Source organism: Myodes glareolus, chromosome 12 (genome assembly GCF_982192425.1).
Source record: "Myodes glareolus chromosome 12, mMyoGla1.1, whole genome shotgun sequence".
In the NCBI taxonomy this organism is placed as follows: domain Eukaryota; kingdom Metazoa; phylum Chordata; class Mammalia; order Rodentia; family Cricetidae; genus Myodes; species Myodes glareolus.
Genome location: NC_142037.1, coordinates 9,894,185 through 9,911,581, shown reverse-complemented (window position 1 = coordinate 9,911,581; position 17,397 = coordinate 9,894,185). Strand labels below are relative to the sequence as shown.

Genomic DNA, 17,397 nt, shown 5'->3' with positions numbered 1-17,397 from the left:
ACAGGCTTTCTTTGGTGAAAATGCCATTCACCACACATTAAGAGAGTGAGTCTCTTACTCAGGGCTCAAGAGCATCTTCCTACAATTAGAGGAAAAGGCGTGGCTTAGAAGCTTCCCTAGGGCAGGAAAGAAGATGTAGAGATGGGACCCAGATCATAACCTCAGTCTATCATAGCAGCCTGGCTCACTCACAGAGAAAGAGGCATGCAACCAGGCTGTGGCTGCTGAGTGAGACTGCCTTTAAACTGAAAAGTAAACCCCCAGGCTCAACCTGTACTAGTACAAGAGCAGAAACTTCTAGGTAACAAATTCTGACAGGACAGAGTGTGCCAAAATCTATTTACTTCCTGACTTCAGCCCATGTTAGATGCATATTTAGGGCCCGGGTTATGTATCCCTACTCCCATTTGGAAGGTTTCCTATGGGGAATTAAAAAGTGGAGATCCTCTCAAAACATCCAGTAACCAGAGTGGTGATGGGCAGTGGAGGAGGAAATACCTAAAAATTTTCCTATAAAAGCATAAATAACCATAAGTAGACTATTTTTCTCTCTGACAGATGGCAGTGAAAGATAATGAAACCTTAGAGAAGGGTTAGTCAAAGGACTCTTACCTAGACCTTGATTCTGCTGTTCCCACTCCATGGTTTCTGGCACCTGATAGGTTGCTACCTCTAGTAGGGCCATGCTTCCTGCCTCTACGTCTGGTTCCTGGGATGTGATTCCAGGGAGAGTGAACCCTGGCAGCTCGGTATCACTGTCGAAGTCCTTATACAAGGAGTCTGCTTCTTTATCTTCTTCATCTTCTTCCTCGTCCTCCTCTTCTTCATCTTCATCCTCATCCTCCTCATCCTCCTCATCTTCTAGCTCTGGACAGACAGAAATCAGAAGAAAATTTGAAGATATGCATTGAGCATGTACTCAAACATATTAGTCTTTTGAAGTGGTACAAGCATTACAAAATAATCATATTTGCCCTTAAAATCAATTGTTAAAGTTAACATTGGGCAGTCTGAGCTCTATGAGATTATGTGCCTTCTACATACTCTGAGTTTTAAACTTTCAGCTTAAAAACTGTTACATAAGATAATCATCATATTCATTAGGAATTAAAGCTTAGGAATTATAGTTTTATCTTTTTGTCATGTGATACAAGCTAGAATCATCAGGGAAGAATGAATCTCAACTGAGATAATGCTTCAACAAGACCTGTAGGGAGACTTGAGGACAATTTTTTGATTCATGACTGGTGTGGAAGGGACCAGCCCAGTGTGTGTTGTACTTGGTCAAGTGATCCTGAGTTGTATAAACAGCAGACTAGGAAAGCTATGAGGAGCAAGTCAGTAGGCAGCATTGCTCCAGTGGCATCCTGTCCCCAGGTTCCTGCCTAAAGCTCCTGTTTTGATTTCCTTCATGGTAAAACATGAAATGGATTCAGTGTCTTCAAGTTGCCTTTGATCAGTAATAGAAGGGAAATTAAGACAGGAACAATAAATTTTTATAAACTAATATATATTTCCAAGGCTAGAAAACATTTTGTGTTTTCTGGAGGTCATAAAATGTTCATCTGTTAGAAATTATACTGACATATCAAAGAACATAAAATAAATTATTTTCATCTTTGTTGCATAATATTAATGTAGAAAATTTTTTATTTTGATATACTTTATTGGGAGTCATACTGCCTAGTCTCAGATCAGCATATGACTACGTATCCAGTGGGTTTCCTTGGGGCAAGGCATCTGTGGGGACAGACTCACACTTGGCAAAGACCAGTAGTCCATGGGGCAGTGTAGGAATTTGCAAAATTCATGTAGCTTGCATGTTCTTTTTTTCTTTCATTATATTGGTGATTCATTTGACAGTTTTTAGTTTTACTTTGTTAGTCACACATGCGATAGCTGTACTTTATCTTGGAAATTCTGTTGTTTCTCAAATATTTTCCCCTAAGATTCAACAGGGGGAAAATGCTTCTCAAATCTCTTATATGGAATTACTAACTACAACTTCCAATCCTAGGAACTTTTCTGACTCAATAGGCATAATTAGGCATATATGAGAAAACAACACATGGAATATTAACCATGCCTCACAGTTCTGGGAAGGAGAGTAAGGCAGCAGACACAGAATAGGGAAGAGGCCCCAGGCATATAAGTGTGCTAACTGTTGAGAGTAAGTTCCCTGGACATCAAACATAGAATTATTGGTAAGATCTGGTATGCTCCAAGAGGAAAAAATGCAATGCAAAATGTGGGGTGGATAGGTCCATCATTATCACACACAGGAGCTTATATTGGTGGAAGAAGTTCAGTATAGAGAGATGGGAAGGCAGTGCTTTGTCAAAGTCTGCCTTTTACAGAGAGACTGAGACATGGAATCCTTTTGTAGAAAAAAAACTGTATAAAAGCATATCTTGTAGTCATGAAAGACTTGTTTGGGTTTAAATATTGTTGTCCGTAAAGCACTGTTCTCATGTCTACTACTTTTCAACTCTGCAACTGCAGGTCCCTGCCAGCTGACATAAGTGCTGTGAGAGCAGGATGTGTCTGGCTCAGTATTTACTTAAGCCTGCAAAAATGCTGACCTCTGTGTCTAGAATAAGGTTATGCCGGGTTTGGGAAGGTGCATTTGGGGACGCATAAAAGGGAACTATAGGGGCTTCATAAACGTCACGATATGTTCCTTAAATTGTGTTGTATTTCTTAAAGTCAAACACAGAAGCCAATAATAAATCTATTCACGTAACCCCGCTAAGAAAAACTCTAAGTTTAAATAAAATAAGTGGCCTGAGTTATTCAGGGCCACTTGAGTGCAATCCACTTTGTGGTCAGAAGTTTCCTTGCACCAATGCCCTTTCCCCACCTCAGACCCTGAACCCAAGTCGAGGTTGAATACCAGTAACACTTCTCCATCACTGAATAAAATTTAACAATGTCACGTGAGAGGCAGATGCACTTAGATTATACTCTCCCTGTGGGAGAGCAACCAACAAATCTGGAAATCATTTCACCAATATTCTCAACCCAGTGCTAAAGGAAGGTATGGGACATCAAGGATATCCATCACCTATGAGAAGATATTACTATCATTGTTGAGTTAATTTTACAACTGAACCTCCTCAGAGTGGATGTCCACATAAAGTCAATGACTGATGAAAACATGCCTCAAGGGTTTTGTATGTATGTGTGTGTGTGTGTGTGTGTGTGTGTGTTTCTCCTGGGATATAAACTCAACAGTCACTGTGGCGAGGGACTCTCCTCAAAGTCTAGAGAAGACAGAATAAAAAATTAAAGTCACCCACAATTCTTTGTTGTAACTTTTCCTATTTCCAGACAACTATATACATACTCCTTGTCTTATCATTTAATGATTTTCTAATTTGTGAAACATATTAATTCTTTGCTGGTATGCAACTCAGTGGAAGAACACAAGCCTAGTGTGTGCAAGGTCCTGAGATCATGTCCTAGAACCACAACAGATAAAATTTTTCCTCTGTTCTTATATGAACCTTAAGTTCTCAAGTTCTTCTTGAGCATCTGGTGAATGCTGATTCTGGCACCAGAGATACAGGCTCTGGTTCCCAGGAACCAACTTCCCCCTCAAGAAGACGTAGGGCAAACACGGATACAACAGTGGGTACAGAGACTACATTCTAATGAACATTCTCAAGATGCTAGAAAATGCCAGATGCTGGTACTTCAGATGGTGAAACTGAGGAAAGGCTTTCTCATAATATAAAGTTTGAGTACCAAGATAAGAAACTCTCTTGTGTAACTGAGACCAATATTGACAGGAAGAGCAGCATAGAAGAGGGACTAGAAACACGAAGATCATTACTGCGGGTATGCACAGGCTGTGTTTGGAAACTAGCAAAGGTCACTGAGGACTGGGGAGGAGGTGAGGGGACACTACGGATATTGGAAAGGATAGGGGTTAATCAGACTTACAAATCTTCAAACTGATTCAGGCCACAAGGCAGGGAAAGACCTCATCTGAGCACACAGAGGGGAAAAGCCGTGAGTATGCTTCTAGAACTTAGGGAAAAAGCAGTTGTGCCTGCTAGAAGATGTAAGGCGGATCTGCTGAGAACTGGCGATGCGATTATTGTTATCTGTGACAGAAGAAGAAGGGAGATCTCACACCACCAATGGGAATTCAAAGTTAATATGCAAACTTAAAAATGTGATTTGAGACCCATCCTGTGATAGCCATGCCAACAACATCCACATGCAAAGGCTGCAAGTCCAGGAAAGGGCAAAATGCAAAAATTTTCAACAGAGAGCAATAGGGACTCGGTTCTTCCTCCTTTTAGTTTGCTATGACTGAAAGGAACCGTAAGAGTTGACAGTGCAAACTATCTGGTTGGGATGTGCCTCCGCCCGCGGGGTGTTGTTACCTAGCATGCGTGCATGTTGCTAGTATGCATGAAGTCCTGGTTTGATCTCCAGCACCACATAACACTTTTGTGGCAGTGTGTGCTCGTGATACAGCACTTGGGAGAATTTCAGAAATTCAAGGTCATCCCACACAGAGAATTAGAAGTTACCATAGGCTACAAGAAACCCTTTTTCTTAAGTAAGAAAAAAAGGGAGGGAGGAGGAAAGAGAGGAACTAGGAAAGGGAGGGAGGGAGGGAAGAAGGGAGGGAGGGAGGGAGGGAGGGAGGGAGGGAGGGAGGGAGGGAGGGAGGAAGAAAAAGAACATTAAAACATTAAGCAGTGGTGTCAGATAACAATGCCAGATGACTGAACAATGCTTGGTGACATTAAGTGATATGTTCAAATTTGAAAAAAGCAAAGTCTTGTTACACATGGCCAGAGGAGAGGGGAACATGTCTAGACAGTACCCTCTCTTAGTCGGTTTCATTTGTCTGGCCTCTCCATGGTAGAATGCCTTAGCAGCAGCTTTATAGCCCACAACAGTCCTCTGTTCTTCTGAGGGGTTAAGCCTCTGAGGAACTCAACAGCCTTGCCAGCATTATCCCACAAATCCACATTGTTAGCTGAACAGGGAAGAAATTTACAGGCTTTTTTACTTAGAGGCTACTCCCTTAATAACCACTTTGAGTGCTCAAATACTATCAGAGCAGAGCTTAAAATGAGGCTGTCTAAACCCAGAATTGCCCATCTAGGTTAAAGCTTGTTTTTATTATTAATTACAAACACATCTTTAGTCTCTGGTCACCAAAACCAAGCTTTAATTTTGCTCAGTTAAGGCTGACCCAGGATCTCTAATATAGACGCCTCTGTTGTTTTTCATGTCCCAAAGACCGACACACAGCGAGCATCTCCAGGCTGTCATTCACACTTCACAGCAGGGAAGACCGCTGGCATGCGTGTTGTCCCAGGACGAGGACCAGCACCAGGACAGGAGCTTGTCTTGTCTGTGTGACTCTGGACAGCTCCTTGCCTGCTCCGTTCTTAGAGCAGTATTTTTCACATGAATCCTCCCCTTCGGCCTATTTGCTCATTAGTTCATGAGGCAGAGATCTCTTTTCAGCGACTTTCCTTCCCCTCTCTAGGCTATAAACGGGATCTAAGGTAACAAAGCACGTGAAAGCGGATGGTTGCTATGAAGAAGGGAACTTCCCTGAGCTGAGCTCTATTAGTCTCTGCCATGTCCCCCTGCAGAATGGGGACAGTTTTCAAACGAGGATATGATTGTTAGTATCTGGGAAGCCCATGCCAATAGATTTTTCTAAAATCTAAAATTAAGGGACCAATGAAGATGTCTCAGTGAATAAAAGTCATTGCCATACAAACCTGATGTTCAATCCCCAAAACCCATGATGGAAAGAGAGAACCAGCTCCCATGAGTTGTTCTCTCACTGCCCCCAACACACGCGCGCGCGCACACACACACACACATACATACACACACACACACACACACACACACACACACACACACACCACGGTTTGTGCATGCTCACATGCATCACATGTATGCACACACACACACACACACCACGGTTTGTGCATGCTCACATGCATCACATGTATGCACGCACACACACACACACACACACAGATAATCTTAATAAATTGAATAAGATGGTTTTAAGTAAAAGCAATTCTCTAAAAAGGTTCCCATACATGAGAATACCTAAAGCCCTAGGAATGGTGCTGATTTTGCACCCAGATTGCTCTTAAGTTGAGCATGAAACTGAGCGTAAAACTTAAAATTCAGACAAGGAAAACAAATTTGTTCTAAGAATGTGAAGCAGTTCTCCAGCAGATGGCTCTCTAAGAAGATGTTGAGGAACCTCAGACATTCACAGCTACCACAAAATCCAGCAGCTCAAGGCACTAACTCATTGAGAATTTGATGAATCTCCTAATATTTGTAATTAATTTTAATTTAATTATTTTTACCTTTATATTTTTATCATACATGAGCTATATCAAATATTTGTGTATATGTGTATTATGAAGCATAATATAAAATTTCAATACGAATAACATACACGTACACATACGGACACATGTGTTACAAAGACTCCTAATGTAATAACCCCAGAAAACTCACCATTGTACTAAGAATTAGCGTGTAGTTACTATTCTTACATGAGGGCTGAAGTGATGGTGGAGAGGTTAAGAGACCACAGTACTCGGGAAGATGCCCAAGTTCAGTCCCTAACACCATGTCAGGTAGCTCACAACCACTTTTAACTGCAGATCCAGAGGGATCCAGCCTCTAGAGTCAAGACACCGATGCTCATATACAGATATTCATACACACACATTCATATGCTGAAAACAAACCTTTATAATTATACACACTTACATAAACAAACAAAAAATAAATATTTTTAAAGGACTTTAGAACACTTTCATTCTGGCAATACTTTTCTGATTTTTGCTATTGCTGTCTACTGTTTTGGCTCTGTCCTCTCCTTCTATGTTATAAAGCATAAATGGTTGTATTTTCTATACATGTTCATTAATTTGCTTCCTAGTTCTTCCTGAATCTCAGTTCTTCTTGCCAGGATTATAGTTCTTCCTCTGTCAGGAGTTGTAGAGGCCCAAAGAGGCAAAGGTCAGAGAGTTTGGGCCTTGTTTCCAGTTCATTCAAGGTTATTGCACTTCTACCTCAAACAGAGGACCCACCTAGTTGGAAATCAGTTCTGCTCTCTCAAGACTGTTGTCAATAGGTGTGGCTAGTTGCCAGACCTTGTGCTCCTGAAATAGGGAAGTAGTTGGTTCCTACCTAAAACAAAAGTGTAAGGATCCAACTAAGTTCCAGTTGATTTTAAGGAAATAATTTGGGATTCCACCTGTGGAGTGCTTTGCCTAGAGAGTGTTTGGTCTAGGGTGTGAGTCTAAGGCAGGAGCAAAGAATGTAGTCCTTAAGTTTCAATTTGTATGTTAATGAAGTCTTTTGTTTTACTCCTACCTTTTGGGATCAGGGGTATATTAACCTATTGGAAATTAAACACAGGTGAATTTTCAGTACTCAGTGAAAAATTCCCTCCCGATACTATCCTATATGTTTCTGTGCTTTATTATTTTCATTCATGTCTTTGAATTCTTTATTATATTTTTAAATCCCCATGCCTCTACTCTGGAGAATGGCATTTTCATCGAGGCTGGCTCCCAACAAGCAGTTCATTTTATAAAGTCTGTTTTATTACTTTGCCTTTATTCTTAAAAGCACGGGAACATAATTCTGAGCTACCCACTTCTCTAGGCACTTTGGCAAAAGCGTTCTGTCTTCTGGCTTACATTTCCAGTATCCTGCCGTGACGTCCCTTCTCGGTCTGTTGTTTCTTTGGAAGTGATCTGTCTTTTCCTTCTGAATTTCTTCCTTCTAATTTGTTAAATCTAAGGATTTCAAGAGTCTTTCTCCCCGTCACACTCTCCTGTGCTGTCTGCTTCATAATTTTACAGTCTCCTATTACTTGTCTGTGTTTGAGACTTCATTTTTCATGTCTTGGCACATGGGGATTTCACACTATGTGTCTGACAGTGTAGTCTCCACAGTCCTTCGGTTGTCTTATGCAGAATTGATTCCTTGTTATCCCATTGTGCTCACGACAAGTCACAGGCTTGTTTAATTCTTATGTATAAGAAGCCTGGGGGAAATTCTATTGGGACTTTTTTTTCCCCAGAAAGAATTCACATTTTGTCCTCAAAACTAAGCCACAATATGTTTCTTAGAGACCTTTCTGTCTACTTATAAACTCTTTACTCAAGACTTAGTCATCTTGTTTTGTTAAAGCCTGTCAAATTTTCTGTCAAAATCTGAAATTCAAATCCCATACCTTTAAGAATTATTTATATTATACTCCCTTGAGGTGCACTCAACAGAGTGAGTAGGAAGTCTTCTGCTGTTCAGAATCCAATTTCAAATACTCAAGTCTCAAATCATTAGAAGAACATCTACTATATGAGGTATCTTTTAAAATTAGGTAAATATTCATGAAGTGGTGGGATAGCTCAGTGGGTAAAGGCAACTGCTGACAACGAAGCTTGATGACCCAAGTTTGATCCCTGAACCCCACATGATGGAAGAAAATAATGAGTTCCCAAAGCCATCCTCTGACCTTCACATGCATATCACACACACACACACACACACACACACACACACACACACACCCCTAAAAGCTAATTAAAAATATTAAACTCAAGGGATATTATTTATTAAACATTGCCTTCTTCAAAAACTTTTGTTCACTTCAGTTTGCTCTACTGGATGCCAAACAAACATGATTATTGAAGCGTCCCATATTTATCTGCACAATTTTATTGAAAGTATTAAATTTAAAACTTCCTACTAATTGTATACTAGTAAATATAATTTAAAATTTCCTGAAAAGTAGACTTAACACGGTGAAAAGTGGCATTGCTGAGAAAAGAAAAGGTCTGAGGTGAGACAATTAGTCTACTTCAAACAGTAGTTGAAAATGTTTAATGCTTATTTTATTTCATTTAATTTTCCTTTCTCTAAATCTCAGGGCCCTGCCCACATTACAATATCTTAATGCAGGGATGCCTTCCAGCAATAGTGATAAGTTCTATACTGGAACTTCTGCTTGTTAAACACCTTGCTCTTGGTTCAGATAGCAGCCTCTTTGGAAACAGAAGTAGAGACTATTCTGTTTCTCCAGCTGCCTTTTGGAGAAGCATAAAGGCTGCATTAGCCTTGCATCTATATATCATGAGTCATCCAATATGAAATTTTTGATTTAAGCAACTTCATTACCATAAAATAATATTTTATTTAATCAAATGAATAACACCTGTGCATAAAACTCCACATCCATGCAAAAGCTAAATTGCAGATCAGATAGGCTGATTATTGACTGCAAAATTTCCAATTTAAGTAGATTATCCATTCAAACTATAAAAGAGGTTAATCTTTCCAAAATGAGGGACACATACTTCATTGTGTGTGGAGACATGTTTTATTTATTATACCTGTGATGCTTCACTTCTTGAAAGCAGAATGTGCCATTCCCTTCACTGGACCCAACCCTAAGGATCAAGCACTGCACCTTCCTTGGAAGCTGAACTGAAATCCCCTCAATTATGTACCCTCGTACTGAATATAATTTTTTATTAAGTTGTACTATGTGTGAGTGTTGAAAGAGTATGATGTCAGCTTTTAAAAGAAACTTCCTTTATACCCTGTTGTTCTACTGGGGAAGGAGGCACGGGGAAGATGATGCTTTTTAAATATTTTTAAATTGACTTCAGCCAATGCTAGAGACTTACTGCTTGTGCCCTCCTTTTCTCAACTTCCCAATGTGATATATAGCTCCCATGGCCTACTAGTCCAAGTATCACTGTATATTCCTCTGAGGTTGTGAAATGATGTGTGACCTGTCATTAGTGTCCATGAAACATAAGCATATTCTAGAAGAATATAATTGGGAACTATCACCTCATTCACACTTCTTTAAATATTCAATTTTGGGTCAAACCCCCGTCCCCACTAGACTTGAGTAGTCACACAAACAGCAAGAGAAGGCAAACATGACGGTCATTTTAAAGACAAGCACTTAATCTTTATTTTACACACCACCTGGTACTGAGAGGTCGTGTGCACACTACTAGACATGAGGAGCAGACCCTGCTTCTAAGCTAGATGTAAAGATGCCAACTGACACATCGTATGTTGATTGTTGCTGTCTAAGAGAACAGATTCATTGTGAGTGTGGAGAGAATAAATATAAAACTGAGGCCAGCCTTGGTGTCACCTGTAATCCCAGAACTCAGGAAGTTGAAGTAGAAGGATCGTGAGTATGAGTCTGACCTGGGCCACGTTGCAGGATTCTGCCCCCCAAAATTAGATAGTTACTTACAACAGATAACCATCTGAATTGATCCCTAACACAGAAATGAGAATGTCCCCATGACAGTAAAAAGACTGGGCTTTTTTAGGTCTGGCACCACGAAGCTCAGATTTTCCTCCTGACAAAACAAATCGTCAGTCTGGACCAGAGGTGGTGCGCTCTCCCTGCAGCAACTCCAATTCCTCCTGTCCTGCTGTCTTGACCATTGCTATCATGTCGTCTACCTGCTGCCCAGTGTGACTGCGTAGCGAGATGGACTTGTTATAAGGATGAGGATCCAGCAGTACAAGATAAATAATATGGAACTTTGAGACATGAGGTCATCAATCATAAAACTGATATTTACTTCACATTTAAAAGTACACCAATAATATTACATGCAAGATCACATTTATCCTTCATAACTCACATCGTAATATCAATGTCTTTGTTTTACAGATGGGAAACTGTGGTCTAAATATGATAAAAAATAAACTGTCAAAAATTCATTGCGGTTTCATGGTGAAGCCAAGACTTACACTCACTCGAGTGAGTCCACTGGAAACCGGAAGCAGGGGAGTTTTCCCAGGACACTCTGTCACTCAGTGTTGGAGCTGTTTGGTCTGAGAGACTCCACAGGGGAAGGGTTTGAGTGAAACTAATTTTTCCTCCACTCTTAATTTTAATCTCATTGCTCTATTTTTGTAATGGCATAGTTCTGGTGGTGATTTCCCTACAATATGATAACCTGACTATTCTATAGGTGAGAATACTGTTAAAATGTGTAGAAATGAATCGGGCTTTGTCTTGATTAGCTCTGGCTGTCAGCTTGACACAGCCTGGAGTCATCTGGGAGAAACTGCCTAGATCAGTTCAATCTGAGAGTGTGTCTGTGGAAAACTGTCTTGATTGTTGATTGATGTAAGAGGACCCAGACGGCTGTGAGTACCATCCTTTTCTGGAGGAATGATCCTGAGCAGAAGAACAGTCCTGCCACAGAGTCACCAAGCTGCACTCCTCCAGAGTTTCTCTTCATTGGCTGTGAGTTCCCGTGTTAGAGGTGATAATGTGTGGAAGAGTAAGCAGGCGTGCCTGCATGTTCCTTCCGAGTTTCTGTCCTGACTTCCCTGTTATAGAATATAAACTATAGTTTAAAAACAGACAAATGAACAAATACCAAAATAAAGCCCTCACCTTGCCTATTTTGCTTTAGATCAGAGTGTTTCATCACAGCAACAGACCTGAAACTAGAACAGGCTTCTGCTGAGGATGGGGTTATTCCTGAAGGACGAAATGTGCACAAAGTTAATCACGAGGCTCATTGAACTGCCTCTTTCCCAGAGTTAAGGGTGTGCTCTTCAACCTAGAAAGAAGCTATGCAGTGTGTATGTGGGAGACAGGGGTCACTACTTGACCTCAGTTAGCTTATCATGCTGAAGCCAGTGAGATTCTTCATACCATTTTAGTAGGGGATATTTCCACAGGATACTATTGTCTGAAATTATCATCAGGATAGAAAGAGGCAGCTTGGCTATAGCAGGAAACACTAGTAAACACAGGCAGAGCCCACCCATTTCAGAACAAATTTAATGTTGTGATGATTTTTAAAAATCTTATATGAGCATTTAAACAGATCCCTGACATCTTTTTCTGACATTTTCTTTGAGAGTCATGTATGAATTTAAATATTAATAGGTAACATGACCCAAGTGTGGTGCTTCATGCCTATAATCTCAGAACCCGGAAGGCTGAGTCAGAAGGATAGGCATAAATTCAATGCCAGTCTGGACTATATAGTAAGCTCTAGGACAGTGTATAATGAGACCTTTAAACATAAAATAATCAGAAGTAGGAGGATACCCAAGAGCATCATCATGATGAGCAGAGTCAGCCAGAGTGTCAGGGATAGATAGTACCCTTATATCCAAGCACACATTTCTCAGGTTGGCAGTAATTTGTACTTAGAACAATGAACTTTTTGTGTTTACAACTGTAAAGGAATACATGTAATGGTCTGTCCTGTCCCTTTAAGAGACAAACCCTGCCCACTCCCTACCCAATCTGCCAAGGCAAAGGGATCTTCCTTCCACTTCCAGCCTGAGCTCCTCCCATTTCTGTCTCTCTCCCAAAGAGGTAGCTGCTGCTGTGGCCCCTTTCCTCTCTCCCCCCCTTCTCTGTCTCTGTCTCTGTCTCTCTTTTTCTCTCCTCCTCTTCCCTCTTCTCTCCTTCTCTCCTTTCCCTTCCATAACCCACTAAATAAATACACACTTTCTCTGTATGGCATGTCTCTGTCTCTCACACATCATGCGGCTCCTGCCTGGGACCTGGCTGCCTTTGTTGCCCGCAGTGGTCTCAGGGACTTGCAGCATTTTATTTTTACCGTAACATTTGGTGTTTGTGACTCAGCCAGGCTCTCTCCATGTTCCCTCCTGCCTGCAGGTAGGATGGCTGAGGACATGTGGAACCCTGGGCTTGGGAACCAGGTTTCTTCACAACAGCTCTGCATTCTCTCTGCCTGAACACTAACCTCTACACACACCAGCAGCTTCGGTGGTGAGTTTTCCCTTTCCAGTCAGCCAACCACAGCCTTCACAGCTATGGTTTAGCCCTTCACTGACATTCATCTCCGGTTGCTTTCCATTGCTAAAAACGTGACCGGATTACCCAGGGTTAGTCCTCCTTCACTAGCATTGCACATGCTATGTGGTGCACTCAATTTAAGGCCCAGGAGCCCTTGGATTTTTCTTTTTCTTTTTCTTTTCTTTTCTTTTCTTTTCTTTGGGACCACTTGTCAGTCAGTGGTCCCTGTCATGAGAGACCACTCAGAGCAGCCTTTAGCCTCTCTGGCTTCTGAGTCACCTGGACTGGAGCCAGTCAGGTTTTAACACCCCGCCTATAGAGAGAGAACACTCTTCTACAGGTCCTGCAATGTTCGTTCACTGCTTTCGTGGGTTTTCACATTTTCAGCTATGGTATGAACCCTCAAACTATAATCTACCTGCCTGTGAATGCTCTGCCAGTGTCCTGCCAGCTCTGATTTTCCTCAAACTGTCCCTGCCACCACTACCACTGGTCCCATGGATTAGTTGGGTCCGTGAAGCAGCTGTTTTCAATTCCAGCCTTTGCTCCCCTCTGCAGCTTGTGGCACGACAGCTCAGCAACAGGGCAGATCACGCCTCTAGGTATCTCTTGTTATTATGTTTAAAACAAATTGAGGGCCAGTACAGTCAAACACAGACCCAGCTCTCCAGGCAGATTTTATGATGTAGTTATAACTCATTTATAACCAGTAAACAACCCTCAACTGCTCAGAGATCTGGGAAATATGGCATTTAAATGTTTAATTATTAAAAAACTTTTTATAACAGAAAGAGATAGATTGGATCCTAGCAGCAGCACTCTACTTCCTCCCAAGGAGACACAAGACACATGGGCACAGAACAACGTCCATCCACACTTCACTTCAACTACCAAGTGCTGACCACTGGGCAAAGCTACCTTTCATACAAGCTGAAGATCTCCAGTCGTGAACAGAATTGCCAGAATTGACAACCTAGCTGCTCAGGTCAAGGTAGGCTTGTTTTCCTATAGATTTCTTAGCCCATAGAATCTTCTGGAGCCTGGTAGGCCCTGCACTAAATAGCAAAAGAAAAGTATGACCCTCAGTGACCATAGGAGGACCCTGAGGAGAGGCTCTAGGTGCCAACCAAGTAAGTTCTCTGTCGTTTTTAATCAGTAACTCAAGTAAAATTTTTATCCTCCTCAAAGATTTCTGATGCAGTTTTTATCAGCTGAGAGGTTTTGTCTTTTAAAAGGACAGCCTCACCAAACAAATTTTTATAAGGTACAAGTTAACAAAATACTCTCTCATTCTGCCTTTCATAGTCTTAAAAATACTTTTCATTGTGCAAAAACATCTGTCAATCATTCTGACATAAATATGTTAAAACTTATGTTTTCACAAGCCCCCCAAATTCTTGAGTTTCAGGGAGCTGAATTGAAGGATCTACCTTAACAGGTCAGATACACCCTCTCAATTCCCTGGTCCTATTTTTTTTCTCCTAAACTTAACTTTGTCCTCCGTTCTGCCAATACCTTAAACAGGTGTAAGAGACACCAGACGTTTCCATATCACAAACACTGGGCAGGAGCAAAGAGGCCAACTACTCCAGGATGTAACCAGCACCCAGCTTTCTCAAGCCACCCCCAAAGATGTTACCCACAAATAAGCAGAAAGCAGTCTTGAGAATCCACTGACCCAATTCCTTTAACCAGCTGTGCCTAACCTCCCACCTTTTTATTATAAAAAAGAGATGGGAATGTAATGGTCTGTACTTTCCCTTTAAGAGACAAGCCTCACCTACTCCCTCCCCCATCTGCTGAGACAAGCAGATCTTCCCTCCACTTCCAGCCTAAGCTCCTTCCATTTCTCCCCTTCCTCCTGTTTTCTCTCTCTGTCTGTCTCTCTCTGCTCTTCCCCTTTCTTCACTTACCCCTCCTTCCCTTTCCCTTTGATAACCCACTAAATAAATACCCACTTTCTCTGTATAGCACATCTCTGTCTGTCACCCACTGCATTACTCCCACTGGCCCTCTTGGCCCATGGGCCACTCAGAGAACCACAATATTTTACCACTGTAGCTCCTTGTGGCTCACTGCCTGCTGCAGCCACTTGAGGGAAGGCACCATTTTATTTTTACCATAACAATACATTTACATGCCCTTTCTCATACTGAAAACCATGCCTTGATAAAAGGCCAGTGAAATGGCTCTGTGGGTTATGGGCATTTATTGCCAAGCCTGATAAACTGTGGAAGGAGGGAAGTGACTCCCACAAACTGTTCCCCAGCCTCCACATATCCACAGACACACAAAACACACGTAAAACTGCAAGTTTAAAACATTTTAAAAGAAAAATGTCTTCTCTGTAAATATCTAAAATACTTTTGATTTCTGTATGCAAGTATCATAATGAAGCCTATCATTATTTAGTAATAATACATGCTAATAACATTTTTAAATACCTTAAAATCTCTTCAAGCTATTATGTACTTCCAGGCTCAACTGCAGAAAACCCACCACACCTAGAAATTTCTGCCTTAACTACTCCCCACAGAGACTCTGGACTATGGCACATGAGACAGATCACTCATTCAGAACAAAACCTTCTGGTAGGTATCTGACTATCCCTGTCAAGAGAAACAGAGTATAGCTTCTAAAAAAAGATTTGTTGGCTTGACACCAAGGTTGTGGATGGCTCTTCTGCATTGCCTTTTCTGTCACATCTGTTATTAAAAGCAATTTTAAAAAAAGACAGGATCTTACTTTGCATCTCTGACTAGCCTAGAACTCTGCATGAGGACCAGGCTAGCCTCAAAGTCATAGAAATCCACTTGCTTCCTTCTGCCATTCAGGTGCTGAGAATGAAAGTACCATTCCCAGCCTAAAAGCAAATTCTAAAGAATAATTCATCTTACCTCTACCTGAATTAGAAAATTTTGCTTGGTCAATGTCCATTGGGTAATTTATCATTAGTATCATGTATGTGGTACCTGTTCACTTCTGTTTAAATATTTTTCCATATTTCAGGATTTGTCATACCTATTTTCTGTGACTATCAACATCATAATGAAAAAAGATATATATATATATATATATATATGCAAATCTAAATACATATACATAGGAGCACATGTACCCATTCCATGTTTCTCTAACCTGGAGCTAGCATTTTCCTCCTGACCTTTTTTACATTTTTAATACTTTTCATGTTCATGTTTTTAATACTTTCATTTTTCACCTTGTATTTTGTTATTTACACATCTTTTTTATGTCTGTGCTCTGTTAAGTCAAGCTCAGTCTCTAATTCTTCTTGGTATTACCTGAATTGGCAAATACTTTCCAAATGCATTCATAGCCAAATGATTAAGTAACACTGCATAATATAAACAAAACAAAACCCTTTCTTCATCATGAGTCCTCACAAGGGTGTTTTTGGATGACTAAAGAGGAGCATGGCAAACAGTACTGGGACAGGCAAGAAATGTATACATGTATCCATAACATTGTGCACCCATACATACACATACACACACACACACTCACACACAGACATACGCGCGCACACACACACACATGAACCAATGGAGGATGTCAATTCTGTAGCATTGATGTTGCTGTATTGTGTAGGTATACTGAGAAATTATTCCCTATGGTAAGAAAACACACCAGGAATGTAGAATGAATGTCAGTTGTCTTTCTTCAGTGACAAAATTTGTGGATATAACTTTACAGCAGTACATCAGAATTTGAATTTTAAATATTTTTGAAATATCCCTGACCAAATAAACATTACTAGCAAGCATGTGACAGCCATTCCGAGCGCTAAGGGAATAGTTGTGGCCCCCTAGAGAGCTGACAGATGCTCAGGAGTAGCCTGCCGCAGATGCCTAAGGAAGCATGATGACTTCAGGGCACGACAACAAGCAGATGTACCCGAAGAGGCGATCAAGAAATAAAATGGCCAGCAATCGGTTTTTCACAATCTGCCACATAAGACCCTTACAAATGATACAGAGAGAACAGGAGAGTTAGCTCGGAGGTTAAGAGCACACTCTGCTTCTGCAGAGGACCTGAGATAATTTCCAACATCCACATGGCAGCTCACAACCATTTGTAACTCAATTTCAGAGGATACACTTGTCTTCTGGCCTTTGTGAGCACCAGGCATCTATGTGGTGCCCACACATGCATGAAGGCAAAACACCCATCTGAATTAAATAATATTTTAAGCCAAAGGAGCCCTGTCCCTAATGGAGCTTTCAAGAGAAGTATCTGAGAAACTGTTCTATACTGCCTCGTAGTGCACCTCCGAATTGTTTTCTAATTAACCAAAAAGAAAAGACAAAGCCTTTTGACTTTAGTCAAACTGCAATAAGCCCATCAATTGCCCAAAGTATCTCAGTTGCTGGAATAAAGGCATCCTTTCCAAACACAACTTTCTGCTGTGGGACCATGGTCTGTATCCTGTCAATTGTATTTTAGAAAATTATCCAGGCAGGAAGTACAGGCGGGGCAAAGGCAACCAGGCAGGAGTAGAGGCTTGGCAACAAGAATTATGG

The 17,397-nt window shown here is 41.0% G+C and overlaps 1 protein-coding gene across 6 annotated transcripts in view; it reads right to left on the bottom strand.

Moving 5' to 3' along the window:
- Positions 1-17,397, bottom strand: part of Armh4 (armadillo like helical domain containing 4) — a 114,465-nt gene that overhangs the window by 75,152 nt on the left and 21,916 nt on the right. For all 6 annotated transcript variants that reach the window (XM_087911962.1, XM_087911963.1, XM_087911965.1 and 3 more), the window contains one exon: positions 613-867. In XM_087911962.1, coding sequence (XP_087768088.1) covers positions 613-867 — 255 coding nt within the window. The remainder of the gene's footprint in view (positions 1-612; positions 868-17,397) is intronic.